This window comes from Grammomys surdaster, unplaced genomic scaffold (genome assembly GCF_004785775.1).
Source record: "Grammomys surdaster isolate TR1022 unplaced genomic scaffold, NIH_TR_1.0 144, whole genome shotgun sequence".
In the NCBI taxonomy this organism is placed as follows: Eukaryota; Metazoa; Chordata; class Mammalia; order Rodentia; family Muridae; genus Grammomys; species Grammomys surdaster.
Window position 1 is genome coordinate 6468503 of NW_021604602.1, and position 27878 is coordinate 6496380.

Here is a 27878-nt window from a genome sequence, read left to right on the forward strand (position 1 = left end):
AGGTGTGTGTGTGTGTGTGTGTGTGTGTGTGTGTGTGTGTGTGTGTGTGTGAAAGAGAGAGAGAGAGAGAGAGAGAGGGAGGGAGGGAGGGAATGAGAATGAATGAATGTATGTTGGGAGGGGTGCTGTTTTTGAGGCCTGGTCTCATGTAGTCTAGACTGGCCTTGAACAGTCTTCCTGTCTGTCTACTGAATGGTAGCATGACAGGATGACTCGCCATGCAGGGCAGGCCTTTGAACCTATATTTGTATGGATTTTATCCCCAGAAGGTCAATTTCAGGCCATGTGTATTTTTCTGATGTGAATACTGACACAAACGAGCCATTTATTTATAAAGAATAATGTCTGCTCTATGGCTCTTTTCTGAGGACCTCGTCACAATAATGGTATATGCATACTTCTGTCTGGTTTTGGAAGCAGGGTTTGGCACAGCCCAGACTGGTCTTGAATTTGTGATCCTTGTGCCTCAGCCCAGTGCTGGAGTTACAGACGCATTCTGTGGCAGGCGTAGACCCTCTTATACAGCGATATAGTGTGGTGGCTGTTGCAGTAAGTTCATTCCATCATCACTCAGCAGCCTTGCGGCCATACTGTATTGTGCCACCTCCTTCACTCTTGATGATGGGCTGTTTCTTCAACAGATGTCCTCTGTACTTCTGGATACAGTTAGAAAACTTACGAGGCTAGCTGTTCTGGCAGTGTTCTATTGACAAGTAAAAAAGAGCCGGGCGGTGGTGGTGCACGCCTTTAATCCCAGCACTTGGGAGGCAGAGGCAGGCAGATTTCTAAGTTCGAGGCCAGCCTGGTCTACAGAGTGAGTTCCAGGACAGCCAGGGCTACACAGAGAAACCCTGTCTCGACAACCCCATTCCCACCCCCACCCCCAAAAATGAGAAAAGTAAAAAAGAAAGTCATTTGTATTTGCTTTGTTGATATGTGTGGGGATTGAAACCAGAGCCTTGAACTTACCAGGCAGTCTCAATCACTGAGTTTCATCTTTAAGATGGTCTCATGTAAAGTGGCCCAAGTGGCCTCTAATCTGTGATCCTCCTGTGTTAGCCTGTCCAGTAGCTACAGTGACAGGCTGTACTATCAGGTGGGTTTTTTGTTGTTGTTTTGAGACACAGTGTTACTACATAGCTTTGCCTGTTCTGGAACTCACTATATAGACCAAGTTGACCCCCAATTTAAGAGATCTATCTACCTCCTGAGTGCTGGGATTAAAGGTGTGTGCCATAGTGTCCAGCTTCCTTCCTTCTTTATCTGACTCCAGGGATGGCGCTCAGGTTGCTAGACTTGCACAGAGTGCCTATAACCACGGAGCCTTCTTACCAGCTAGCCACTTGGATTTTATGTTCACTTTTCCCCCCCTAAGACTGGGTCTTGCTATAGCTGAGGTTGGCTCTGAACTTAGCCTCCTCCTGCCTTTGCTTCTCCAGTGATTGGATAAAAGGCTCTACAGAAGCCTGGAGCTCACAGGGAAGCCCAGAACTTTGGATGTTCCAGCTTGTAAAAGACCTTCTCAGGATTCCTTTGTGAGGGTTTCCATGCCAATATTGTGGGACAAAGGGGAAGGCCATTTGTCCTCATTAGAGGAGCATTGGACCTCAGCTGTCCTTTGCTCACTCCTGCAGTCTTTGGAAGAAGACCCTGAGCACCTGAGACACAGCTGCAGGGCAGAGCTGGGGATCACAGCTGCAGGACATCCTGGTGCTGTGCTGAATCAAGATCAACTATTCCCACAGCCCTTGTACGTCCTGTTCTCTCACTCTCAGAGCAGGGGTCCCAGGGACAAACAGGCAGGTTTCTTAGCAGAACAGGAGTGCCTGGAACTGGGGGACATCAGACTGACCTAGGCAGGATTGTGTCCTGTGGACCAGGCCACTTCTCAGAAGCCTAGAGCTTCCCATTGCCTAAATCCTTAGTCTGCATTTGGGCTATGTGGACATTTATTACATTGCCTTCAGTACTTCCTGATTTTCCTGACATGCTTTACAAAAGACACCACCAACCACCCCTTTTCCCAAAGTCTTCACTATGGAGCCATCCTCGGACCTTCTCAGTCCAGAGCAGGGTGGATCCGAGCTTTTTGTTTCCTTCCATTAACTTGGCAGGTTTGGGGATTATAGAAGATGCTTTGTGATTCACCACTGTGCTCAACCTGAAGTGCCATATTGACCTCTGATGACCTCCAGACTATTCAGACAGGAAGTACTCTGCAGAATCAGGATTTATCTTTAGTGTGTGTGTTTCCGCCTGTCCTTGGCAGTATTGATCTTTCCGTTAGCACTCTTGTGTGATAACGACTGGCTAGGGAGCAAATCACCAAGCAGACATAGAAGCTAGAGGTGTGTCGGTAATCTCAGTCCTTGGGGGCCGAGGTGGGAGTGTAGATTCTGAAGTAAGCATGAGTTACCTAGCAAGCCCCTGTCTCAGAAAACCTAAGGAAATCCTTAAGAGTGCACGCTAGTCTGGAGAAGGACTGATTTTGATTACTGACGATGTGTCTGATTTGTGTTTGAGCTGTGCTCTGAGCCACACACTTTGTGGACAGTTCACAACTGCCTGCCTGTAGTTCCAACTCCAAAGGATCCAACACCCTCCTTTGGACTCTGGGTACCTGTACACAGACACTCAGGCACACATACATAAAGATAATATATTGAAAATCTGTAACTCCAGGAAATAGAAGGTTATACAAAAACTAGAAGTAGGCATCACGCCACATACTGCCTAGTCAACGACTGTAGTATGTCCAATCAGCCTGGGCAACAGCGTGAGGTCACGACTCAAACAAAACTCATGGAATAGCCTACAATGCCCATCACAATCAAAATCCCCCTGCCTCAGCTTCCCGTGCAGAGCTTATAGGTTCATGTTACTTTACCTGGGTCAAAGGAACCTTTCTTTTTTTTTTTTTTTTAGACATGAATTTTTCTGTGTAGCCTTAGCTGTCCTGGAACTAGTTCTGTAGACCAGGCTAGCCTCCAACTCAGCTCTGCTTGCCTCTGCCTCTGAGTGCTGAGATCTACAGTGTGTGCCACCACTGCCTTGCTAAGTAACCTATAGTAAACTATCTCAGGTATTTGCGCAAGAAGCCGGGTTCCAAATATGACGTTAGATACAACTTCTACTGGCCCGAAAATCTGACAATATATGTCTGACTTGTGTTTGAGCTCTGTTCTGAGCCAAGCACTTTGTAGGCAACTGCTTGAGTTAAAACAAAAAATGAGGTTTTGTGTGTGTGTGTGTGTGTGTGTGCGTGTGTGTGCATGTGTGTGTGTAAATACAGCTTGGGAGTTGCCAGTTACTAGCACAAACCTTGAAAAGCTGCATGTTTAAATCTGGGCCTTTGTCCTCCTCTGGGGAAAGGGAGCAGCAGAGGGCATAGCATGTACTGTGCAAACCTGATGATCTGAGTCCAGATCCCTAGAAACAGAAAAGCCAATGCAGTAGCAGCACAAGTGTACGTGACTCCTGTATCTACAAGGATTCAGAGCCTGAGATGGAGAAACCAGAAGCTGGTAGACCAGGTACCCTGGTGTTTACAGTGAACAAGAGGCCCCATGTCAAGGCAGAAGGACCCACACCCAAAGCTGTCCTCTGACCTGCATACATGCAGTGTAGCTCAGGTGTGCCCAGACACAGAGAAGAGAACAATGTGGGCCCAGTCCTCCTTCCCGAGAAGTTGGGAGCAGTGGTCCAAGGGTGCCCACCCCCGGATGAGAAGGGTGGCCTTAGTGTGCCCCCATCAGGAAGGAGCGAAGGGAAGTGCAAGTGGTCCTTCCTGAGGGCCAGCTGACCCAGGCAGTTCTTAGTGATGTTAGCTCTCTGTGGACTTGGGTAGTGTGCGGGTGGCTAACCGTGAGAAAGCTAGACAGACACAGCACATCCAGGCCCCAGATATAAACAGTCTTCAATTATTGCTCTTATTGGCTTGTCTGTCTTTTCACGCAAACAGCAGCAATGTTTGGTAAGTGGTTTTCATTTCTGTGACACTAAACTCTATACTGTTAACTCTACAGGATTAAAAAAGATATATTTCAATACATTTTATTAATATATTTTATACAATATATTAAATATATGTATCTCCAGCCATAGGAGAGATGGCTCAGCAGTTAAAAGCGTGAATTGTTCTTCCAGAGACTGGAGTTTGGTTTCTGACACTTGGATCAGGTGGCTGACAAGGACCCCACTCCCATTCGTAGTTGCCCTGGTCTTCTGTATATCAGCCCATACACAGATCCCTAAGTACATATAAAATTTACAAAGAGTGTGAGTGTGTGTGTGTGTGTGTGTGTGTGTATGCAAATCTGTGTGACTGCCAAGGGAGGCCAGAAGTCCACACATGCTCTCAACTGCTAAGCCATTCCTCAGTCTCCACTTAGGAAACTTTAAATGTCTAATATTTCTGGGATAGTTTCAGAACTAAAACATTCTCTTCAAATTTTAAGCACAGGGTTGGGAGTGTGGACCAGTGGTTGATATTCAGCTTGTGTGAAGTCTGGATTTGATTTCCAGCACAACAAAACAAACAAACAGAAAGGTAGATAGGAACACGGTAGAAATAGGAAACTCAGGTTGTCACCACAGATGTGACCGTAAAGTCCACTGGTTTACAAAACTCGGCTCCTCAGCCATTCTTGTTTCTGTCACTCAGTGAAGCGTCAAGATAGCTGGGACAGAGTAGCAGGAGGACAGCTGCAGCAGTGCCTGTGTCTGGAGAGGCTGCAGCAGCGGGAGAGTGATCTCAGGACCCTAAAAGGAGCTGGCCTTGAGGCAAACAGGTTCCACCCAAGTGACTGTCCAGCCAGTAGTCTGGAGCTCCAAGCCGTGGTCACAGGCAAGGTGGCCAGGGAGTCACAGGGCCCGGTGCCCTGTTTCAAGCAGCATGCTCTCCAGCTGTAGTTTGCTGTTGCTCTCTATGTAGGGCTGGTGCAGCCACATGGACAGGTAGGTCAGGCTGAGGTTGCGGTCTGCAGTATGGGCCAGCTCTGCACCAATGGTGTGCTTCAAAAGGAGCTCCTTCTTGTATGCTTCGGAGAGCCGCTGGGAGACCTCATCTGCAACAGAGCACACGCCACGGCTGCTTGAGAATGCACTGTCCTAACTTCAAGCCAGAATCAGTGCTGGCAATGGGACTCAGCTGGTATTTGCCCAGCATGCATGAAGCCCTAGGTCTAATCCCCAGTGCCCACAGACAGTGTGGTGGTGAGTGCTTACAGTGCAGCACTGGAAGCTGAAGCAGGAGGATGGGAGGTCCAGCAGATCAGAAGAGTGCTGAGATAAGGAAGGACCAAGCCAGTCTAGTTGGATGGTTACATGGTAGGAAGCACAAGGCCACACAACCCTTGCAATGTAATGGTGAGCCACTTCATCCAGACTCGGGAGTCGTGGAGGACTGAGGCAGGGGGAGTGATACGAGTCTGAGGCCTGCTTGGGCCAGTTCCGCCTAGGATAAATACTAAGACTGTTTAAAAAGGGAAACGGGACTGGAAAGATGGTCTAGCTGTTAGGAGCACTGAAGCACTTCCAGAGGAGTTGGGTTCAATTTCCAGCACACATCAAGAGCTCACAAGTCCATATGACTCCAGCTCCGGGGGACACAGACCTCTGGTCTTCATGTGTGTGTGCACACCCTCACACATACAAACAATTAAAAATAAAGTCAGTCTTTAAAAAATTAAAGCTGGCTGGTGGTGGGTGGTGGTGGCTCACACCTTTAATTCCAGCACTTGGCAGGCAGAGGCAGGCGGACCTCTGAGAATTTGAGGCCAGCCTGGTCTACAGAGTGAGTTCCAGGGCAGCCTAAATGACACAGAGAAAATCAAATCAAAAGAAACAAAACAAAACCAAAAAAACCCCCAAACTCCAATATCAAGTAGTTTAACCTCTACAAAGTTTTTCTGGCATTTTATTCTGTCTGTATGTGGGTATAACCCACGGTGTACACAATGTGTAGGTCAGCAGCAACTTTCAGTCACTGGTTTGTTCTATTATTAATTGTTAATAATTGTTCTATTATTAATGTGGGTCCTAGAGATCAGAGTCACGTTGTCAGACTTGGTGGCAAGAGCCTTTACCTGCTAATGTCAAAGTATTTTGTATTCACCTGATGTAATTGTCTCGGAGTCTTATTGCCTCTATCTGCTAACCTAAGGCCTGGTCCTGGAAGCTTCTATTTAGACTTAGAAGGCTGAAAACATTCTTTTACTCTGGCTCACTGGTTCGACTCAGCCGTTCTGGCTCAAACTCTCCAAGCTGACTGATTCAACCTGGCTTCTCTCTCAGCCTCTGACTGCATTGCCCCACTTGGCCTCAAACTAACTCTGGTAGAAAGTACTAATCTTCTAGTTCCTTCTCATTCTCTGGCTCAGTCTGCCTTCACCTGTGTCTAGTGTGTTTTCCAATCTGTCTCTGTAAAACTCTGTTGGTAAAACTGCCTCCTCTTTCTCTTTGCACTGGTCCTTAAGTAGCTTCCCTTTCCTCTCTCTCCTTGTGAGAGTCGGGCATGTCCTATTCGGTCAAATCTTTCTCTGACTTGTCACTTACCTGCCACTCAATTAGACTTCACTTTCTTTTTTTCTTTTCTTTTTTTGATTTTTCGAGACAGGGTTTCTCTATATAGCCCTGGCTGTCCTGGAACTCACTCCGTAGACCAGGCTGGCCTCGAACTCAGAAATCCACCTGCCTCTGTCTCCCAAGTGCTGAGATTAAAGGCGTGCATCACCACTGCCCGGCTAGACTTCACTTTCAAATATGGCTGCTTACCTCTAAAACTAACTTTACCTTCAGTGTTTGGGATTAGAGGCATGTGCTAAGGCTGAGCCACACAATAACTAGAAACAGGTTTTTGTTTGGTTGGTTGTTTTTCAGTAAATAACACAATCTCTGGGTTCACAGTGTGATCAAATATCCTGCAACATGCTGAACCATCTTACCAGCCTGTTTAGCCCCCCATTTGAGCCCAGGCTGCTCTTAAACTCACTGTGATCCTCCTGCCTCAGCCTCCCAAGTACTGGGATTATGAACTTGCATCATATGCTGGCTAGTTTATGTCAACTTGACACAAGCTAGAGTCACTGGAGAAGGGGAAGCCTCGACTGCTAACATGCCTTCGTAAGGTCTGGCTGCTAGGCATTTTCTTAAGTAGTAACTGATGTGGGTGGGTGAACTCTGGGCAGGTGGTCCTGGGTTCGATGAAAAAGCAGGTTGAGTAAGCCATGGGGAAGCAAGCCAGTAAGCAGCACCTCTCCATGGCCATTGCTGTCCTGTCTGAGTCCCTGTCCTGTCTGAGTCCCATCGCTGATGAAAATGATGTGGAAGCAGAAGGCAGGTAAACGCTTCCTCCCTAGTTGATTTCAGTCATGCTGTTTCATAACAGCAGTAGCATCCCTGCTCGGGAGACTGTCACACTAAATTTCACTTTTCTCAATGATCTTCTATGAGGCTGGCTGAAGTGTCCCCAGCTGACGGTTGATTGACTTTTTTAAAGACAGGCTCTCAGTTTATGGCCCAGATTGGCCTTAAATTGACAATCTTCCTGCTCTTGCTTGTTCACTACTAACTAGCATTATAGGAATGTATGTTACCAAATCTGTCTTCAACTTACTTAACTTTTACATTCATCTGCCCGCCATTCCTTCCTTCTATCCTTCTCCTTCCTTTCTTTCTTCCCTTCTTTCTTTCAAAAGGCAAAGGCCCTGTGTCCTTCTCTAAGCAATGCTGATGCCCCCCTTAGAACCACCTCCAGAGGACCTACTTACAAAAGAAGGCTGTGGGCCACGTGTGAAACAGAGGGGGCCGGCTGCTTTCTTCCCTGTAGTGGTAATTTTCTAGTTCACAAATTCCCTTGGTGGTTGAAGATAGCTTTTCCATTTTCATTTGTATTTTAGTCTGAAAAGATATTAATTTGAAATATGAGAACACTGTTGAGCATTTCTCATCTCAGAGTTAGTAACTATAAAGACTTGAAGGTTATGACGTGTAGTCCTGGTGGGGCTGAAGTTCCAGTATTCCCCCATGAACTCCACAGACGACAGATTTCCAGTGGCATGGAGACAGGTGGGAGTTGTGGTTTCATTACTTTGGTACTAAGCCCTGGGTTTTCACAGCCTCAGAGAAAGGAAAGCCTGCTTTGTCCCACCTCAGTAAGATTTCTGTGCAGCAGTAGTGTCTTAGCTCCAGAGACCTGGCGGAATCCCAGTGCTCTGCTGTTATAGAATGAAATAGAGAGAAAGGCACCCAGCAAGTGCATTTCTGACTCTCACGGAGCATTCGTGAGCCATACGGCGATGAGAATGAAAGGGAGCCTCATACGCACACAGGAGAAGCACCGAGAACCTGAACCCTGGGCCTCTACAGACCTCCCTCCCTCTGCTGCTGTGTCCTCTGCCAGCTCCCAGCAGGAGACAGCAGCACCTTCTCCACAGTGACCAAAGCATGACGGATGAAGGGTAGTGACGTGGGTCATGGAACACCTGGCTATACAGTGATCATTAAATAAATACTCAGAACTAACTAGGAATGTAGCAAAGGTTTGTTAAAGCTAAATCCCGACTCCTCAGTGCAGCAAAGTCATAACTCCTTGTACTCGACCCTCTCAACCATCTACCCCTGCTTTATCTAAAGCGGCACACACTACATTCAGCAAATGTTAGTCTTTAAAAGTCTCTCCTTCCTTCTCCAATCATTTTCGGTTCGATATTACCCTTGGCTTCACCTCCAGACAGGCTCCATGGTTTCCAATTGCAGCTGGGAAGATGCTCAAGGCTGAGGAGGCGGAGCCATGACTGGAGCTGTGCTTCTTGAACTCAACTCTGCAAAGAAGCCTGCACCCCACAGCAGCTTCTAGACACCTCCTAATTCTAGAAAAGCTTAGAAGGATTCAGAGAGCAGGGAAATCTGGAGGCCTTGACCCAGATCTGTAGCTTAGCCACCAACAGGGACAAAGTCCCGTCTGTGTGTGCTTTGCTGAGCTAACAGTGAAAGAGCAGCCCACACCACAGAGCAGCTGTAGTGTCTCCCACAGTAATGCATCACATGGAAATGGGGGTACATCTTAGGGGAAAGAGTATGCCCATCCCCCAAGACAAGATACTCGACCCCAAACCTCTTTAATGGCTGGGGAGAGAAGAAGAGCAGTGCTCCCGGCCTCCAATTGCAACTTTTGAGTTTGAACACTGACTGAGAATACATTTCCAAGCCAGTTTCAGACAGAGCCAAGTTCATCAGAGCAGGGAAGTTCTAACATGATGGCTAGCATGTAGAGCTTGCTTTCTCTAAGAAGATGACTTATTATTATTTATGTGTATGGGGCACATGGAGGCCAGAACTGGATACTAGATTCCCTGGAGCTGGCGTTAGAGACAGTTGTGAGCTGCTCAATATGGATGCTGGGAACCAAACTCCAGTCCTTTGAAAGAGCAGCAACTGCTCCTAACACTTGAGCCATCTACTCTAGCCCTACATACAGCTAACTAAACACGTTCTTTTTTTTTTATTATTATTTAAAGAGTTATTTATTTTATGTGCATGAGTACATTGTGGCTGTCTTCAGACACACCAGAAGAGGACATCAGATCCCATTACAGATGGCTGTGAGCCACCATGTGGTTCCTGGGAATTGAACTCATGACCTCTGGAATAGTCAGTGCTCTTAACTGCTGAGCCATCTCTCCAGCCCAGCTAACCACTTTCTAACAGGACTCTCCTATGCAAGGATCTAGGCTTCTTGGGAAAAAATGCTGATTCTTAGACAGAGATAGGAAATATGCAAAGTAAGTCTGGGACATCTTTCAGTGCTAGTCAGTAAGGAAATGTCAAAAAACTTCCCCAACAGAGCTTTACTGTGAAGATGGTATTTCAGGCAGAAGAACTCCTAATGCTTAAATGCAAACAAGCTGAACAGGAAATACAGTTGATCTGGACTACAACCTAAAGTAGGAACTGCTAGGTCCACACTGATAACAAAGACTGTGGCTGCTTTAGTGTTATATGGCAGGACCAAGAAGTCTCCATGATAGAAATGCTCTGGCCCACAAAATCTGAATATTCACTCTGGACCCTAAAGTGGCTGAAGCTGCCCAGGACAGTGTACTCAGCGGTGACTGGAGAGCACCAGGACTTGTTAGGTAGGTGGAAGGAAAGGCTTGGACGGAAAGGTCTCCAGCAGTTCTGAATGCCCCCACAGTCAATCAAACCCTAAACAGTGAAGTTGACGGCCAACATCTTTAGGTCTTACCAAGCCGTCCAAGATGGCCTGCAGCTCCTCACACAGTGCTTCCAGTCCCTTATCCAGACTTGTCTTTTCTTCCTCTTCACTGGAAGCTGGGCTGCTGCTCTCTAACTCAACCTTCTCCTTACTCCTGGACAGAGCAGAAGATAGTGGGTACAGATTACACTCATTACACTCACCTCACCCTAGGAGACTGCACAACTCTAATCCCAGTGCTGGAGGAGGAGGAAGAAGAGGAGGAGGAGGAGGAGGAGGAGGAAGAGGAGGAGGAAGAAGAGGAGGAGGAGCTTGGCTCCACAGTAGCCCTGGCCTCAAAAAAAAAGAAAACAAGGAAAAAGCCTTCACCTCACTTTGCTATAATAAACCCAATAAAAGCCATCATCTACACAATCATGTTAGATCTATTGCTTAGGTGTTGCAAAAGTCATTATAGTAGATGCTTATTTATACAGTTAAGGCCAGAACTGGGTACTGGATTCCCTGGAGCTAGAGTTAGAGACAGCTGTGAGCTGCTGGGAACCAAACTCCAGTTCTTTGAAGAAGAGCAAGTGCTCCTAACACTCAGCCATCTCTCCAGCTCTAGAGCTAAGAGGTTTCTAACAGGACTCTCCTGTAACCAGGATTCCGTTCACACAGTGAGCACATTCATTACTCAGCTTTGTTGTGTTTGGATGGAGCCACGGGCCTCCGTGTACACACATGCTCTGCTGCTAAGCTATCCCCCAGCCCTGGCCACTCGAGCTTGTACTAGGGCAAGTAAAGTCTGGCCACGTGGAATCCTTGGTGTAGGGCTTAATGCTGGTTGTATGAAATGCATATGACATGGGTCACTTCCCAAAGGGTCAAGAATCTGTGAGTGGTTTTTAGACTGAAGGCTGTGATCCATACAGTGTAGACAGCAAAGGCTTGATCAGCCTATGGTGCTGTTAGAAGGAAGTGCAACTCTTAAGGCCAGGCCTAGTGGGAAGGCTTCTATCCGTGTAGGGAAAGGGGTCCCTTCAAAAGCTTTGGGATCCCAGGATCTTCTCTCTGGCCTGACCATGACCGAGTGTGACCACCCACTATAATGTATGCCATCGTGTCATGTAAGCCACAAGGTGTGCACAGAAACCAGCAGTTAGCCTGTGGTGGCATTCCTCAGGAGCCAACTACCTTTTTTAAGACATGGTTTCTCATCACTGAGATCTAGGAAAACAGACTGGGCTGGGGTGGTGGCCTGTTTCTCCTTCCTCAGTGCTAGGATTACAAACACACAACAAAACGCCCAGCTTTTTACTTGGATTCTGAGTTCTGAACTCGAGTCCTCATGTCTGCATGGTGAGTACCTGGGAGTTCTCTCTCCTCCTTTGTCTTCTTTCTTTCTTTAAAGATAAGATTTTTTTTTTTTTAAAAAAAAAGATATATAGTCCTAGATGGCTCGAACATGCTTTATTGTATAGGCCAGCCTCAAACTCACGGCAATCCACTGCCTCTGCCTCCCAAGTGCTGGGACAGAGTGCATGAGCCACTATACTTGTTTCTTTTCTCTTTTTGACATTTATTTTTAATTTGTGTGTATGAACAGTTGTTTGTCTGTCTATCTGTGTGTATGTGTGCTATGTGTATGCAGTGCCCACAGAGACCAGATGAAAGCATCGGTTCCTGTATAGCTGTACTTACAGACAGCTATGAGCTGCCATGTGGGTGCTGGGAACTGAACCCATTTCTTTTGTAATAGAAAGTATTGTTTGTTTTGTTTTCCAAGGCAGGGTTTCTCTGTGTAGCCCTGGCTGTCCTGGAACTCACTCTGTAGACCCAGATGGCCTCGAACTCAGAGATCCACCTGCCTCTGCTTCCCAGGTGCTGGAACTAAAGGTGTGCGCTGCGCTGCCACCTAGTGGAAAGTACCCCACTGAGTCATTTCTCAAGTCCTCCCACCCCAACTTTGTCTTAGCTAGAGGGAGTGGCTCAGGGGTGAAGGCAGAGTCAGAAGCCGAAGGTCATCTCCCCTACATGGAGAGTCTGAGGTCTGCGGGGCCAGCATAAGTCCCTGTCTCAAAATGAATAGAGGCTGGAGAGGTGGCTCAGTGGTTGAGGGCACGTGCCGCCTTTTCAGAGCACTCCCTCGGAGAATCCCAACTGTCTGTAGCTTCAGATTCAGCGGACCCGACGCCCTTTTCTAGCCTCTGCAGGTGGTGCGGCTATGTGATGCACAAGCATACATGCATAAAAACACTCGTACACCTAAATCAGGAAGTCTGAAAGACAACAGCAAATACAGTCTGGAGAAAGAAAGCTGTTAAGAGCTGTGGCTGCTCTTCCAGAAGACCCAGGCTTGTTTCCAAGCACCCACATGGCAGTTCCCAGTTCCAGGGCAATACCCACTACTGACTCCTGTGGACGACAGACACTCAAGTGCTACACAGACAAACATGCCAGCAAAATAGCCACGTGTGCAAAGAACAAGGGACACAAAATGAAGTGGGTGCAATGGTACTCGTCTGTAGTTCCAACTCCTCAGGGAGACTGAGGCAGGAGAATCAGCCTGGGCAACACAGGTGGCTCCCACCACAAAATGGACATAAGCCAGATGTGGTGGTATGCACACGGAATCCCAGCACTCGGGAGACGGAGGCAGGAGGAGCACAGGGTGTTCAGGGTCAGCCTGGGGTAGTAAAACTATCTCAAAATAGCAACCAAATAAAATGAATAAAATGGAGGGCAAGAGGGATACCCACTTACCTGCCGCCCCACACTCCTGAAAGATAACAGTATCACGGACTCAACCCTTTCTCCTCGGTCAATCTCTTTATAACTTTATATACTAAACAATATGTAGCATAATTTTGTCTTTATTTTTACACTTATTAATGTGTATATAAGAATGGGCACATTTATGCCATGACTGTGCCCATGAAGGACAACTTGCAGCAGTTTGGCTGTCTCCTTCCATCATGTAGGTTTCGGGGACTGAACTCAGTCATTAGGCTTGGTGGCAAGCACCTTCACCCATTGAGCCATCTCTCTAGCTCAAGGTGTCGAACTTGTAATCCCACGGTCTCTGTCTTATCAGCGTGTCCTCCCAACAGTCAGCATACCCTTGCATATGTGCAGATATTACTCTGCTACTCTTTTGGCTTTATTTACACCAGGAAATTCTTACTCTCTTGACCGTCCTCCCAGTGGGTAGAGGTGACAGTACCTAGCATGGGAACTGAACATGTACTTACAACAAGCTGACTTTCAGGTTGGCAATACTGCTCGCCGTGGTGAAACCCTTGTCACTCAGGCTGTCCCATTTCAGGATTAAGTTATGCCAGTCAGCTGCATTGTCCTTAAGTTTTCTTGCACTGACGGATAAGACAGGTTTTCTTGGTGTTGCAATCCCAAGAGTCTTTGCTAATAGGAGCAAGAGAAACATGACAGTTAAGGAACACATGATCACAGGCCTCCATAGTAAAATGGTCTGATATGCCACACCAACTGGATAACTCAATGTCCCAGAAACTAAGAGGCTCGTCACAGCTCACGGCTCCACAAACACTTGTCTCAAACTGTCTACTTTTCTTTTTGGAGACAGGGTCTCAAATGTAGCTCTGGCTGGCCTTGAACTCACAGAGATCCTCCCACCTATCCAGGGCTGGATCAAAGGTGGGCACCATCACACCTGGCCTAGCACCTTGTGCACTTTAAGAGTTAGAAACAAGCTCTGACTTTCTACTAATACATCCACGCTTACCATTTTCTCTGATGATGATCTAGTCTTGACTCTTTATACTCCGACTATCTTGTACCTGGCACCTTGAACCCTTAAACTGAGATTTTGACTCCTGAGAGCTCATCACACCACAAGATTGAGAGAGTGGGACACTGGAGACGCAGAGGTGATCTTGCAGGCTGCTGCTGCTCTGCCTGTGACTTAGCTGTCCAAAGTTCTGCCAGCATCTCTGCTCCAGCACCTATCTTAACCCCCACCTCCAAGCCCGCAGAGCCAGGCAGAGCTCCTAGTGAAATACCCTCACTACCAAAAGCACAGCACACACAGTTCTCTGCCGGGAAGCTCCTTCCTTAAGTAGTGCTGTCCATCTGAGATTCACTCAACACAAGGCCTGAGGAAAACGAGACCAAGAACAGTGTGTACTGCCTTCTAGACTTAAAACCCTAAGTCATCATGCAGCTGAGAGGAATCCAGGACACATGGCAGCTGCATGCTCTGGGGTTATACCTTGAAGACCATGCTTCCTGGGTGTGAGTCCTACCTCTGCCAGCTGGGAGTGTAGGCATATTTGTCAATCTCTTGGAGCCTCAATATTCTCATCTGTAAAATGGTCATAAAGCAGTTTCTGTTCCAAAGTGGATACATGAGTTCAAGGCAGCCTAGTCTACATAGTGAGTTCTGGGCTAGCCAGGGCTACATAGTGAGACTGTCGAAGACAGTAAAACAAATATATAAATAATAAGTGAAGCTGCGAGGGCCGGACACATAACAACCAGTTAACAAGGCACACGACTGGTCCCCAAATCTGTCCTTCCTTCTCCACCGTGGCCTCTTAGCTCATTCTCTGCCTCTGCTGCTCTACTGTTCCAGCGTGGGTTGTGTTGACTGTTCGTGTGTGTACTCACTCACCCTGTTAACACAGTTTTGTTTAGTGCTCTGTGTTTTGGTTTGCTTTGATGGTATTGGAGTTTGAGCCCAGGGCCCTGTGGATGCTCCACTGGGGTACATCCCCAGCCCATATTACTGAGATGCTCTCACAACTTTCTTTCTGCCTCAGCCTCCCAGGTAGCCTGGGCTGCAGCCTGTTCAACCATGCCTGGATCCCCCAGTCACTGCAATAGATATGTTACCTCCTATTTACCGGCTGTCATCACATTCACTAGCGAGTCAATGTCTTTCTTTTTTTTCTTTTTTTTTAAAGATTTATTTATTTATTTTATTATGAGTACACTGTAGCTGTCTTCGGACACACCAGAATAGGGCATCCGATCTTATTATGGATGGTTGTGAGCCACCATGTGGTTGCTGGGATTTGAACTCAGGCCCTCTGGAAGAGCAGTCAGTGCTCTTAACCGCTGAGCCATCTCTCCAGCCCGCGAGTCCATTTCTTAATTCTGTATTTCACGCAGGACTTAGTTCAACCAGAGTAGGAGTTATGTCTCGTCCCCTCCCATATCTTGCACACATAGTAGATTTAGAATCAAACGGGCTACATGGAGGAACTGCTCTTACTTCCTGTATTACATTCGTCCTTCGGTGACTGTTCCTAAGTCACATCTGACTTAGTTTGCCGGATCCACTTAGGAACCCAAAGCAGAGCTCTGACTTCTAGACACTCAGAGACAAACAGGGAAATATGTGTAATGTGAGTCACAGGCCAGCTCGGAGAGAGGCACAGCAGAGGTTTAGCTGCTTTACCCTCTTGTAAGCTACCAAACCAAACTGAGACTCAAGTGACAAGACCACTGTCATACGCTAACGCACTGACCCATCTGACACTAATCGACACAGAGACAGCCTTTATTACAAACTGCGAGCCCCCGGCCGGTCTCACTGACTGCGGGAGTACAGGGAAGGGTTTCCCGAGGGGCTGGCAGGTCAGGCTTGGCTCCAATGTGTTCCGGGATGCTCTGAGCGCCACACCGTTGTCACTTCACGTACATCACCACACTCAGACGTCACTCACACGGGAATGAACAAGGCTCCCGGCAGCCCGCGAGGTCCAGGCGCGCCCTGCAGGTCACGCCGCGGGCTCATGACCTTCCACCCCAAACCTGCTTCCTGCAGCCTCTATAACTAGGGAAAGCACAGCCCTCTCACGCACCTTCCATGCGGTCCACAGGTAGATACCGAGGAGACCCGAAGCCCCGCCCACGGAGTGAGGAAGTGATGTCACTTCCGCTCCTCGGGTCCTCCGACACTTGTGGCTCTGCCGCTCTAGCTCTCCGCGGAGTCACTGCTGCTCTCTGAGGCCTAACCCGTTGCCTAGGCAACAGGCTCCCGGCAGCCCCTGCGGCCCGGAGTCCATCCCGCCTCCTCCGGGTTGGCGGGGCTGAGGAGTGCTGAGGGGCTGCCGCGGGAGGTGAGTTCGGTAGCGCGCGGGCGGGTGCTGGACACCTCCGACGTCCCCGACGCCGCCCCTCGCCTTTCCTCCCCCTGGCAGGGCCGCCTTTCCCTGTCTCAGCCCCTCAGAGTCTCCACAGCCGTCTTGCCGTGCCCCTGGCAGCCGCCGCACGCGGCGCGTCTGTCAGCCCGAGTCTGTGCAGAGCACCGGGCGTCGCAGCGTTCGCACACTGCCCCGGGGCCGCCCGGGCGCCCCAGCTCCCCTCGCTCCTCCCCTCCTGCCCCACCCTGCATCCCTCTCGCGGCGGGCTCCAGGCTCCTCCAGCCTTGAGATTGACATTGCGTTCTGTTCTGTCCTCGGATCCTCAGCCGGATCCCTTACGTTCGCCTACCAGCACCAAGCAGCTGGCTTGGGCACCCAGTAGGAGTTCAGTAAGTCTTGGTTCGATGGATACCGAATGCCTCCCAGTGTGGCCTCCGAGGCGAAATGGACAGTGAGGGTTAAAGAATGGGGTGACCCTGGGGTCAGACTCGAGGTCAGGTCACTGTGCTTCTCCTTCCTATCCGTTTACTGAAGCAAAGTGTCAACTTCCTAGCTTCAGTTTCGTCATCCGTAAAATGATAAGTTTTTTATCTTGGGATAGTGGAAATTAAATGGATCAGTGGATGCCCAACCAACCGTCCAGGGTCTGTCTGAATGATGCCAATAAAGGTTAGTCCCTGCTGTCACCCACGCGGCTCTGTGGGCTTCGCTGCTTTTTCCTGTAGTGCCTTAAGTCTCTGGCTTCCCGTTGCTTTCGTTTCCCTTCTCAACTCAACTTCACTTCTCTTTCCTGCCCCTTGTGCTTCCTTTCTTTCTCACCGATATTCGGGAGTTTTCTGTTCCATTTGTTGGCAGCATGTGAGGTGTATCGTTTTTGTCATTGACTGGAATGATCATTTGCAGCCAAGGTTTTAAAAACTTTTGGAGCAGGGAGTTGTGGGAAACTCAGGTCCTAGGTAAGAAGTAGCTCTTGTCCCTTATCACCAGAGACTCCTTGTCTTTGAAGCTGTAACACTTTTTGTGCTTACTCCCACCCAGCTGTAATGCTGATATACCTGTGACCATTTTGTTTGGTTTTGTAACCTGACTTACAGGTCATGTTTGTTCATTTACTGAGTATTTACTAAGGCTTTCCCTATGCCAGCGGCTGTGCCCTAGGGGTGTATGCTTACCTTTCATACCCAGTCACTCTCTCTCAGGAAGGTTGTAGTCTAGCTCTTGAGATTTCAAACCTGAGAATCCTGTTCATTTTTGGGACCCAAGGATGGGGAAGATGAAGTAAAGTCCTCCAGGGGTTTATTCCCTCCCCGCCCCCCCCCTTAAGTTTTAAAAATCGTATTTTATGTGAATGGATGTCTTGCCTCCTTGTATTTTGTGTACTCACATGTGTACAGTACCTACAGAGGTCAGAAGAGGGTATCAGATCCCCTGGAAGTGGTTAGCTGCCATCTGGGTGCTGGGAATTAAACTCTGGTCCTCTAGAAGGGCAGCCCTAACTGTTAAGGGCTAACCTACATCTCTAGCCCTAAGCAGTTGTTTTGATGTAGCCACATTGTCTTCCTCAATGGAAGACTGGTTCTTATTGGGTTGGTTTTTAGTTTTCCTTAGGGAAGTTATCTTTTTGGGTTGAAGAGGATCTCGATTCATAGTAGCTTCTATATAATTTAAACAAAATGGCTGCTGGCACTTAGTAGGGAGAAGGAAAGCAGACGGTAACAACAATCTTTTGAATTTAGAGAGGTGAAGAACAGGGTAGGAGATGGTGTGCTAATAAGAATGGCCATTAGGGTCAAGTGTGGAGACGTTTCCACTAGGATTGACACAGGGAGTGTGGTAGAATCAACAGGCAGGAATTAGGTAGTGGGTTTTTGATTGTTTGTTTTGTTTTGTGTTGTTGTTGTTGTTTTCTAAGACAAGGTTTCTCTGTTGAACCCTTTCTAGTTGAGGCTGTCCTGGAACTCAGGCTGGCCTTGAACTCAAAGATCCTGCCTGCCCCTGGCTGGAACTAAAGGTGTGCGCCACCACACCCAGCTTGGTGGTGTGTTTTCTGGATTGTTGAGGCAGAAGCAAGTTCAGAATGTATGTTTCCCATGAGTGAACCCTTTGGATCTGGTCATGAGAGTTCCAGTGAATCTTTGCTGTGGTCTTGGGGCAGTGTGGCATAGTATTTTGTTTGTTTTCTTTTGGGGACAGGATCTTAGTTGAAAGCCCAGACTGTCCACAGACTTGCTAAGAGCCTCCTGAGTTCTTGAATTATAGGTATGCATCACCATACCTGGCTCAGCACAGAGTTTTGAGAGAGATTAATCCAACAAGTATGTGTTGAGTGTTGATTTACTGTAGCCTATTAGTTGTTTGTATTAGTAGTTTGTCAGAGGTGAGGCTTGGCAGAATCTTGCTGTGCAGACTTTGATTAGCTTGTAAACTGTCAGTGTAGGGCAAGCTGGTCTTGAATTTATGGCATTCATCTTTCATCCTTCCAATGCTTCCATATCCTAGGACTCGTTTAGGGGACCAGCATGATGCCTTATTAGGTAAGGGCACTTGCCTGGCAAACCTGGTAACTTCAGTTTAATCCTGGAACCCATGTAAAGGTGAACAGAGAAAACTGACTCCATAGTGTTGTCCTCTGACTTCCACATGTGTCATGGCACATACACACCATGGCACAAATACACTTATACATCTACCACACACACACACATTAGCAATAAAAAAATAAAAATTTAAAATTTGCAACTGGAGCAGAGAATATAGATGGAGATGAAGTTAGATACAGAGCTTTGTTCAGATGTCTGGTTTCTTTTTGTTTGTTTGTTTGTTTGTTTGTTTTGTTTTGTTGTACAAGACAGGGTTTCTTTGTGTAGCCTTGCTCATCCTGGAACTTGCTCTGTATACCAGGCTGGTCTTGAACTTAGAGATCCCCCTGCCTCTGCTTCCTGAATGCTGGGATTCAAGGTGTGAGTTACCACCGCAAGGCTCAAATGTCTGGTTTCAGTGCTTGGACTGGGCTTAACCCGTGAACATTTGACTAGCCAGCAGGAATGAGAGCAGGGAAGTGACAGCATTTCATCAGTAAGGTCAATCATTCCCTGTCCCTTTCCATTCTACTATAACAACACTTCATCTGCCGGGCATGGTGTTGTATGTGTGTACTCCCAGCACTCATGAAACGGAGCAAGAAGATCCTGGGAGTTCTAGGACAGCCAAAATTACAGTGTGAGACTGCCTCAAATGAGTACATACTTAAAAGTCCAAATAAAGATAGATTGTAGGAGCCAGATGTGCTTACACTAAATAATTTCAGCAGACTGTGTGTACGGACTTACACATAGAAGTAACAGTTTCAATTAAATAGTAAGGAAGGGGGATGGAGGTGTGGCAGGCATGAAAGTCTGCCTGTGATCCCAGCACTGTGAAGTTTGAGGACCATGGGCCAGACTGAGACTGTCTTAAATAAAAACTGCAGGAATACTAATTGTCATTTTTGTATTGCGTTTGGAGAAGGTCCTTGGGATGGAAATGTTATCAGAGCCTGTGGTGACATGTGATTTGGGTTCCAGGTTACTCCTAGGTCTAGTTTTGGGAAGTGCTCATTACCATAGTGGTTGGACGTACTCTACCTTTCATATACTGGTTTTGTGTGTGTCACCTGTATGTGGGCACCTATGGAGGCCAGAAGCGGGTGTTGGAGCCCTAGAGCTAGAGTTACAAGGAATTGTGAGCCTTCAGAAGTGGGTACTTGAACTCAGGTCCTCTGGAAAGAGTAGCAAGCACTTTTAAACATTGATCTGTTTCTCTCTCCCTTTTTTTTTTTATTAAGATTTATTTATTTATTTCCCTGTTCCTTTGAATTCTACTATAACAACACTTCATCTACTGGGCATGGTGTTGTATGCGTGTACTCCCAACACTCATGAAACTGAGCAAGAAGATTCCTGGGAGTTCTAAGACAGCCAAAATAACAGTGACACTGTAGCTATCTTCAGACACACCCAAAGAGGGCATCAGATCCCATTACAGATGGTTGTGAGCCAACATGTGGTGGCTAGGAATTGAACTCAGGACCTCCGGAAGAGCAGTGTTCTTCACCACTGAGCCATCTCTCCAGCCCCTTGATCTGTCTCTCTTGCCCACATCTTCTGTTTTTAACTCAACTTTTGCATTTTTAACTGAAATACTCACAGCCAAGGAATCATTGCTTATATATTTTTAAATTTTATTTATATGCATATCTGTCCCTTGTCTGTATATGTACCATGTACATTCAATGCCTGCAGAGGCCAGAAGAAAGCGTCAGATCCCATGGCACTGGAGTTAACAGGCAGTTGTGAGCTGCTCTGTGGGTGGGTGCTGAGAACCAAGTCCATGTGCTGTGGAAGAGCAGTAGTGTCTCAACTGCTGAGCCATCGCTTCGGCCCTAGCATTTCTTAGCTTAAAGACTGGAACAAAAGGACTGAAGTATATATAACACAGTAGTAGACCTCTTTCCTAACAAGATAAGAACAGAGAGAAAAACAGAAGCGGGGAGGGCAGAGGGAAGGGGATTGCCTTGAGATTGTTCTTTTGCAATAAGACTAGAAGTTAACATTTTATTCATTCAACCACTATTTACGGACATGTACTCTATGCTAAGAGAGGATTGGCATCCCTTCTCACGGAAGAGGTTAGTAGCAAGTGAAGACTTGGGTTGTGGTGAGAGTCATGACGGGCATGATAGAAAGGGAAGCTCGGACACTCATGATCTGGCCTGGAGAGGCTCTGGAGTGATAATGTTCCTGCTGAGGCCCCAGAATGAAAAGCCACATGAAGGAGATCCTTCTGAGAAGAGGGAAGGTGAACTGTGAAGCCTGAGTGTGGAGAAGGGGTCCTTGGCATCAGTATGTGGAGCGCCCATGGAGGTGAGCAAGAGGGAGGAGCTCTGGACTGGTGAGCACCAGGGTTTCAGCCCCAACAGCGCTGGACTCAGAGTCCGGCTTTGGTGCTATTTAGAATTGTACTCTCCTTAGCATTCAAAAGTTAATTTTGGTAGAATTATTACATCACCACAATTACAGGTGTGTGTCACCACATGTGGCTTATTATCGTAACCATTGTTAGATGGGTAAATGGCAACCTAGAGCCATTACATAATTTCCCCAGGGTCCCCAGCTACTCTTAGGATAGCATTGGGATTTAGCTCTCATCCTTTTCCCTCTGATGTCATTAGCCACCGAATATGCTGCTGCTCTTCTACTGCAGAGAGCCTCCGATTAATTCATGGCAGTGGGTCTAAACCTGAGGTACAGCAAATGCAGCCTTCAAACTTGTGGAAAAATTGGGCAGGCTAGGGATGCAAAAACACTAGTCAGGAGTGGCCATTGAATCTAAATAGTTTTCCTCAAATGTCTCACAAGATAGGGAGGCAGCCGCTCTTCATTTCTTTTCAGCTTTCTGTGGGCAAGTTTTGTTACAGTCAGCTTTAGCCCTTTCCCTGTGTGACTACTGAGTGGAAGGCGCAGACCTGGTTCTGAGTAACCCAGAACCACACCTAGTGCTGTGACTTACTGACCTCTCCGTGTCCTTTAGGAAAACATGTTTAAAGCAAAGATTATTATGACAGCTGTGGAAAACAATTTGACAATGCATTTTAATATTTTCACTTCTTGAAATCCTTGTTAGCCGGGCGGTGGTGGCACATTCCTTTAATCCCAGCACTTGGGAGGCAGAGGCAGGCGGATTTCTGAGTTCGAGGCCAGCCTGGTCTACAGAGTGAGTTCCAGGCCAGCCAGGGCTACACAGAGAAACCCTGTCTCGAAAAACCAAAAAATAAAAATAAAAAAATAAAAATCCTTGTTAGTATTGTTAATTCACATCCACTGGACTAGCCTTTTTCTACTTTTTAAATATTTCAAAGGGTCTGGAGAAAGAGCATAGCGGTTAAGAGCACCTGTTGCTCTTAGAGGAGACTTGAGTTAGGTTCCCAGCATCCATCTCAAGTGGTTGTGAACCACTTGCAACTCTGAGTCCAGAGGCACTGATGCCCTCTTCTGGGCTTCAGTGGCACTTGCAATATAATTAAGAATTAAAAATAGGGACTGGAGAGATGGCTCAACAGTTAAGTACTTGTTGCTCTTGCAGAGGACCTGAGTTTGAGTCCCAGCATATGGTAGCTCATAACTGTCTTGTTATTTCAGTTCCAGGGAATCTAATATCTTCTTCTGGCTTCTGCAGGCACAAGGTATACACATGGTACACAGACATACATGCAGGTATAACACCCATACCTATAGTGGTGGTGGTGGTGGTGGTGATGACGATGATAATTTTTTTTTTCGGTTTTTCGAGACAGGGTTTCTCTCTGTAGCCTGGGCTGTCCTGGAACTCACACTGTAGACCAGGCTTGCCTCGAACTCAGAAATCCGCCTGCCTCTGCCTCCCAAGTGCTGGGATTAAAGGCGTGCACCACCACTGCCCGGCAACGATAAATTTTTAAAAATAAAAACTGTTTCCAAGAGTATGATTGGATATATTTCTGTGTGGTTTATGATGGTAAAATCAAACATTTAAAAGAGAATTTTAGTGATCCATATAATGCATTCTTGGCTTTTGTTGTTATTTGTGCTTTTGAGCCAGTGCCCACAAGTAGCCCAGGCTGGTCTGCAGCTCTCTTTGTAGTCCTCACTGGCCTCTAACTGGGAAGCCTCTCAGGCTCCGGGCTGTCATACCCTGCAGTGTTCTTTTTACTCCTGCTCCTTATTTTCAGAGCCCTGTGCTCTTACTTGGTCTACCTGCTTTGAAAAGTAATAGCCAGTGGCTAACTGGCTTTGTCTGCCAGCCGTGCCATTTGCATCTGCTTGGATCTTGTGGGTTTATCCACTTTTCTAGGGTGCTTGTGTAGTCTGATTCAGAGAACAGGCATCTCCTAGTCAAAGCTGTGTGGTCCTTGTAAGGCTATTCATTTGTGATGTGCTGGTATTTTAGACAGTTCAGTTCTCATAGTTTGGATTTCTGTTGTATTAGTTCTGTGGCTTGGACAGATTTCTGAACCTTTCAGAGCTTTTGGCTTCTATTAAGAGAATATGTTCCAGTTAGGTCCCTAACAATCAAGGATGGAGTTACAATTATTATTGTCATTATTAGTTACTTTCAGGATGTTTCTCTACAGTGGACCTTTACTGTATTAGCTGTTACCATGTGTGGAAATTATATCTGCATTTTCCCAGCCTTGAGCTTTCAAAAGCTATTTGATGCAGCTCCATTCCTGTCACTCACTCTTTGCTCCTCTGTTATCCTTTGTCATCATTCATTCATGTGCTTGGTACATACCTGCCCAGTGCCGCTGACATCCCAAGCCCTTTTCTAGATGCTCTAGGGGAGCAAGTGAGGCATTGTGGCCTCTGCTCTCTCTCTCATGGGGTTTATAGACCTGTGTGTCTGTGCATGTACACATGCATGCACATGCTTCCATGTTCAGAGAATATAGAGAACATGTAGACAAAGCAAAGCAGGTGGCATGATAGGAGTGCTGAGCTGGGGTGAGTGGTTAGGTGAGATCTCGTGTAGGACGGGCATTTCAGCAGAAGCCTGGTTGTTGAGGCCCTTCTTTGTAGCAAAAGCTGAATGGCACTTAGATCATTCAAGGCACTCAGATGAGAGTGGGTTTGATGAACCTAATCAGAAGAAGACTAAGGACTCAGTCACTCACGCGTAGAGTACTAGAGAACTCACAGTTCAAAGGGATAGTGAATTGAGCATTCCAAGAAGTTACTAAGCAAGGCTCAGAAGGCCTCGTGGAGCCTGTGCTGGCTAATTTTATATCAACTTGACACAGCTAGTTACTGCAGAGGAGAGAGTCTCAATTGAGAAAATGTCTCCGTAAGATCTGGCTGCACATGGGCCGTAAGGCACTGATTCTCTTAGTGATAGGTGGGAGAGGGCCTTGCCTATTGTGGGCAGTGCCACCCCTGGGCTGGTAGTCCTGGGTTCTATAGGAAAGCAGGCGGAGCAAGCCATGAAGAGGAAGCCAGTAAGCATCATTCTATCTTTGCTTCTGCCTCCAGGTTCCTGGCCTGCTTGAGTTCCTGTCTTGACTTCCTCAAGTGATGGGCAGCAGTGTGGAGGTGTAAAGCAGATAGGTCTTTTTCTCTCCAGTTTGCATTTGGTCATAGTGTTACAGAAGTAGTAACCCTAACTAGGACAAAATCTGAAGGTGTAAACTATACCTCCAGGTTGAGTCAGACAGATTATCAACGTGTACCTGTTGGTTATATCAGAGCTGTGTTCAAGGCTCAGCTCTGGGGTCCCACTGGGTCTCACTTCAGTACTTTCTTCTGAAAGTTGAGGAAGAGGCTACCCACGTGCTAGGGCAGAGTAAGGCTTAAATGAGTGAGTGAACTTTGTTAAGTACCAGGTGCTGGTGTGGGTAGAGTATCTTGATTTAATTCATGGAAGGGCAGGTGGGAGCTGCAAGGTGACTGGGTTCCAAACACTGAGGTGGCTATGGGACCTGCTTTTTCACCAGATATTAACAGGGGAGTTCATTTTTCTAGACTGGGCTTATTGTTCTAATACAGGTTTTCTCCTGTGTCTTGCTCAGACAGGTAGACTGTATTATTGGATGTTTTCAGTAGAACTGAAAACTTCTTTTGGCTAGGCATGTGTTGCAAAGAATTTTAAAGCTGTGTTTTTTTCTTAATTAAGAAAAGTTGGAGATTATTTTGTTTTTGAGTGTTTTCACTGTAGCCCATGCTGACCTGGAACTCACTGTGTAGCCCAGGCTAAATTTGAACTTAGAGCAATATTCTTGCTGCATTCCCATGAGTTCTGGGATTACAAGCATTCTTCTACTTATCTAAGAAGATTAAAATGAATTTAGCCGTGATCTTTGTGACTTTTTGTTTTTGTTTTTTGTTTTTTGTTTTTTTGTTTTTTCGAGACAGGGTTTCTCTGTGTAGCTCTGGCTGTCCTGGAACTCACTCTGTAGACCAGGCTAGCCTCAAACTCAGAAATCTGCCTGCCTCTGCCTCCCAAGTGCTGGGACTAAAGGCGTGTGCCACCACCACCCTGCCTTTGTGACTATTTAGGCAAGAGAGACAAGTGCTTTGGAAAAGGACAGTACAGTGGTAGTCTTCTCAGGAGAGGCCTGCTCCTGGTTCACTTCAATTCACACTAATCATGCATTTTCTCAAGGAAACCCAGAGTTAATTCCTAGATATCTCTCTCTCTCTCTCTCTCTCTCTCTCTCTCTCTCTCTCTCTCTCTCTCTCTCTCTCTCCTCTCTCGTTGTTATTGTTCTTCCATTGGCCTCTCTGGCTAGATCATAAACTCCTTGTAAGAACTGTGCTTTCTGCTTTTCTGTTTCACCCTAGCGTTGTGGGAGCTATTCCTAACTGCAGTGCACGCGAAACTCAAATGCTGAAGCTACCTCACGTCTCGCTTTCTCTGCTTAAGCTTTAGCCAGAATTCCTTTTTTAAAGGTTAAATTTTATTTTTCATTCTTATTTTACTATTATTATTTCATGTGTATGGGTTTTGCTTGCATGTAGATCTGCACATGCTTTGCCCGTGGAGTTCAAAAGAGGCCAAAAGAGGGCTGGAACTGGAGTCAGTGATGATTGTGAGCCGTAATGAGGGTGCTGGGGATTGAACCTGGGCCCTCCGGAGGAGCAGTCAGTGCTCTTAACCACTCAGCCATTTCTGTCACCCCAATTTATTTTATTTTTACTTTCATGTGTATGCCCATGTCTGGATGAGAATATGTGCATGTGAGTGCAATGTGGGTTGTGGCCAGAAGAGGGCGTGAGTTCCCTGGGAGCTGGAGGTCAGGAGGTAGTGGGCTGTCTGACACAAGTATTCTGCAAGAGCATTATTACATGCTCTGAACCATTAAGCTGTCTCCTCGGCCCCTCCAGCTATGATTTTATCTGCCTGAAAATATCATGTTCCCACTATTAAACATTATTATTTTTTGGCATGGCTAGGCCTGAAAGAGTTACAATGCTGTATTCTGTAGCCTGCAGGTTTCCCTAGATGACAGATAAACATCATACTGTCTGAAGAACATCTGTGGAAACCTTGACCATGGCATCGATATCAGAGCCTGTAACATTCCGAGAATTCTGCCCTTTGTACTATCTCCTCAATGCCATTCCCACAAAGATCCAGAGAGGCTTTCGTTCTATTGTGGTCTACCTCACAGCCCTGGATACCAACGGGGACTACATTGCGGTGGGCAGCAGCATCGGCATGCTCTACCTGTACTGCCGACACATCAACCAGATGAAGAAGTACAACTTCGAAGTAAGTCTGCTTGTCTTTGCCTCTGACAATGTACCAGCTGTAGCTGCTGTTTTTACTGCTAGGGTTCCAACTGTTCGACATGGCATACTTTACCTTTGACTTGCTAGACTCCAGCATCGTACCTCACTCAAGCAATACCTGACTATCATCTTCAGCTAAATGTAATATAATATAACATAACATAACATAATCAGCATCTGTATCTTACTAAGTATAGAGCTCTGATCTTTGTTGATTTTTTTTTTTTTTTTTTTTTTTTTTTTTTTTTTTTTTTTTTTTTTTTGTTTTTTGAGACAGGGTTTCTCTGTGTAGTTCTGGCTGTCCTGGAACTCACTCTGTAGACCAGGCTTGCCTCGAACTCAGAAATCCGCCTGTCTCTGCCTCCCAAGTGCTGGGATTAAAGGCGTGCGCCACCACCGCCCGGCGATTTTTTTTTTTTTTGAGACAGGTTTTTTCTGTATAACCATCTTGGCTGGCCTGGAACTCACTTTGTAGATCAGGCTAGCCTCAAACTCACAGAGATCCATTTGCCTCTGCTTCTTGAATGCTGGGATTATAAATGTGTACCACCAAACCAGGCCATAGCTTTAACCTTAAAAACAAAAACAAAAAACAAAACAAAAAATCCTCACTATGTATGTAGCCCAGGCTAGCCTAGAACTCATAATCCTTATGACTTAGTCTCTCAAGCATTAATATTTCAAGCTTTTGAAGCTTTGCCTGGTGAATATGTTGTTTTTATGAGACTGAGTTTGGTTTCTACCATGCAACCTTATGGCACTCTGTCATGTCTGTGGTTAGAGGGCGTTGGAGGACTAAGGCAAGACTTTTAGGTCTAGAGTATAAACTCTTGTTTTAATCAACATAAATATTATAATTTTGATATAAAATTGGTTTTTTAAAACTTAAATAAATCTCCACATATGTATTTTTTTATTTTAAATTATATTTATTTGTTTATTTATTTTCATGTGTATGTATTTATGAGTCAGTGGAGGTCAGAGAACAATCCAGGGGTCCATGCTCTCCTTCTCCCATATCCGTCTAAGGGGATTGAACTCATGCTACCCAGGCTTGGTGAAAAGTCCCGTGGCCTAGTGTGCTACCTCACCAGCACCCCCTTTTTCTGAGGTCCTGAGAGTAAACCCAGGGCTTTATACATGCTAGGCAAGCACTCTACCACTGAGCTACATCTCCAGATTTCTATGTTTATTTAAAAATAACAAAAATGATTAGCATTCATGTGGCTGTGCTACAGCAGACACTATTGGATG

General features: G+C 46.5%; 3 protein-coding genes across 3 annotated transcripts in view; 2 read left to right on the top strand and 1 right to left on the bottom strand.

Moving 5' to 3' along the window:
- Window positions 1-33, top strand: part of Znf839 (zinc finger protein 839) — a 17885-nt gene extending 17852 nt beyond the window's left edge. The window contains exon 9 of the mRNA XM_028764548.1: window positions 3-33. The gene's annotated coding sequence lies outside the window, so the exon portion shown is untranslated. The remainder of the gene's footprint in view (window positions 1-2) is intronic.
- A 4435-nt stretch (window positions 34-4468) lies between these two features.
- Cinp (cyclin dependent kinase 2 interacting protein) lies at window positions 4469-16100 on the bottom strand. Its single transcript, XM_028764567.1, has 5 exons — window positions 16042-16100; window positions 13450-13618; window positions 10247-10370; window positions 7770-7899; window positions 4469-5066 (listed from the first exon to the last, which is right to left on the bottom strand). Exons 1-5 carry the CDS (start codon window positions 16046-16048, stop codon window positions 4864-4866), a joined length of 633 nt encoding a protein of 210 aa, XP_028620400.1. The 5' UTR covers window positions 16049-16100; the 3' UTR covers window positions 4469-4863.
- Window positions 16101-16933: 833 nt separating this feature from the next.
- The window catches only part of Tecpr2 (tectonin beta-propeller repeat containing 2), a 96043-nt gene continuing 85098 nt past the window's right edge, over window positions 16934-27878 (top strand). The window contains exons 1-2 of the mRNA XM_028764488.1: window positions 16934-16992; window positions 26318-26604. Coding sequence (XP_028620321.1) covers window positions 26386-26604 — 219 coding nt within the window. The 5' untranslated portion in view covers window positions 16934-16992; window positions 26318-26385. The remainder of the gene's footprint in view (window positions 16993-26317; window positions 26605-27878) is intronic.

Coding starts and splice junctions, on each gene's coding strand:
- Cinp (XM_028764567.1), bottom strand. Junction 10,371..13,449: donor AACCTGAAAGTCAGCTTGTT/GTAAGTACATGT, acceptor TGCTCTGTCCAG/GAGTAAGGAGAAGGTTGAGT. Junction 7,900..10,246: donor AGGCCATCTTGGACGGCTTG/GTAAGACCTAAA, acceptor ATATCTTTTCAG/ACTAAAATACAAATGAAAAT.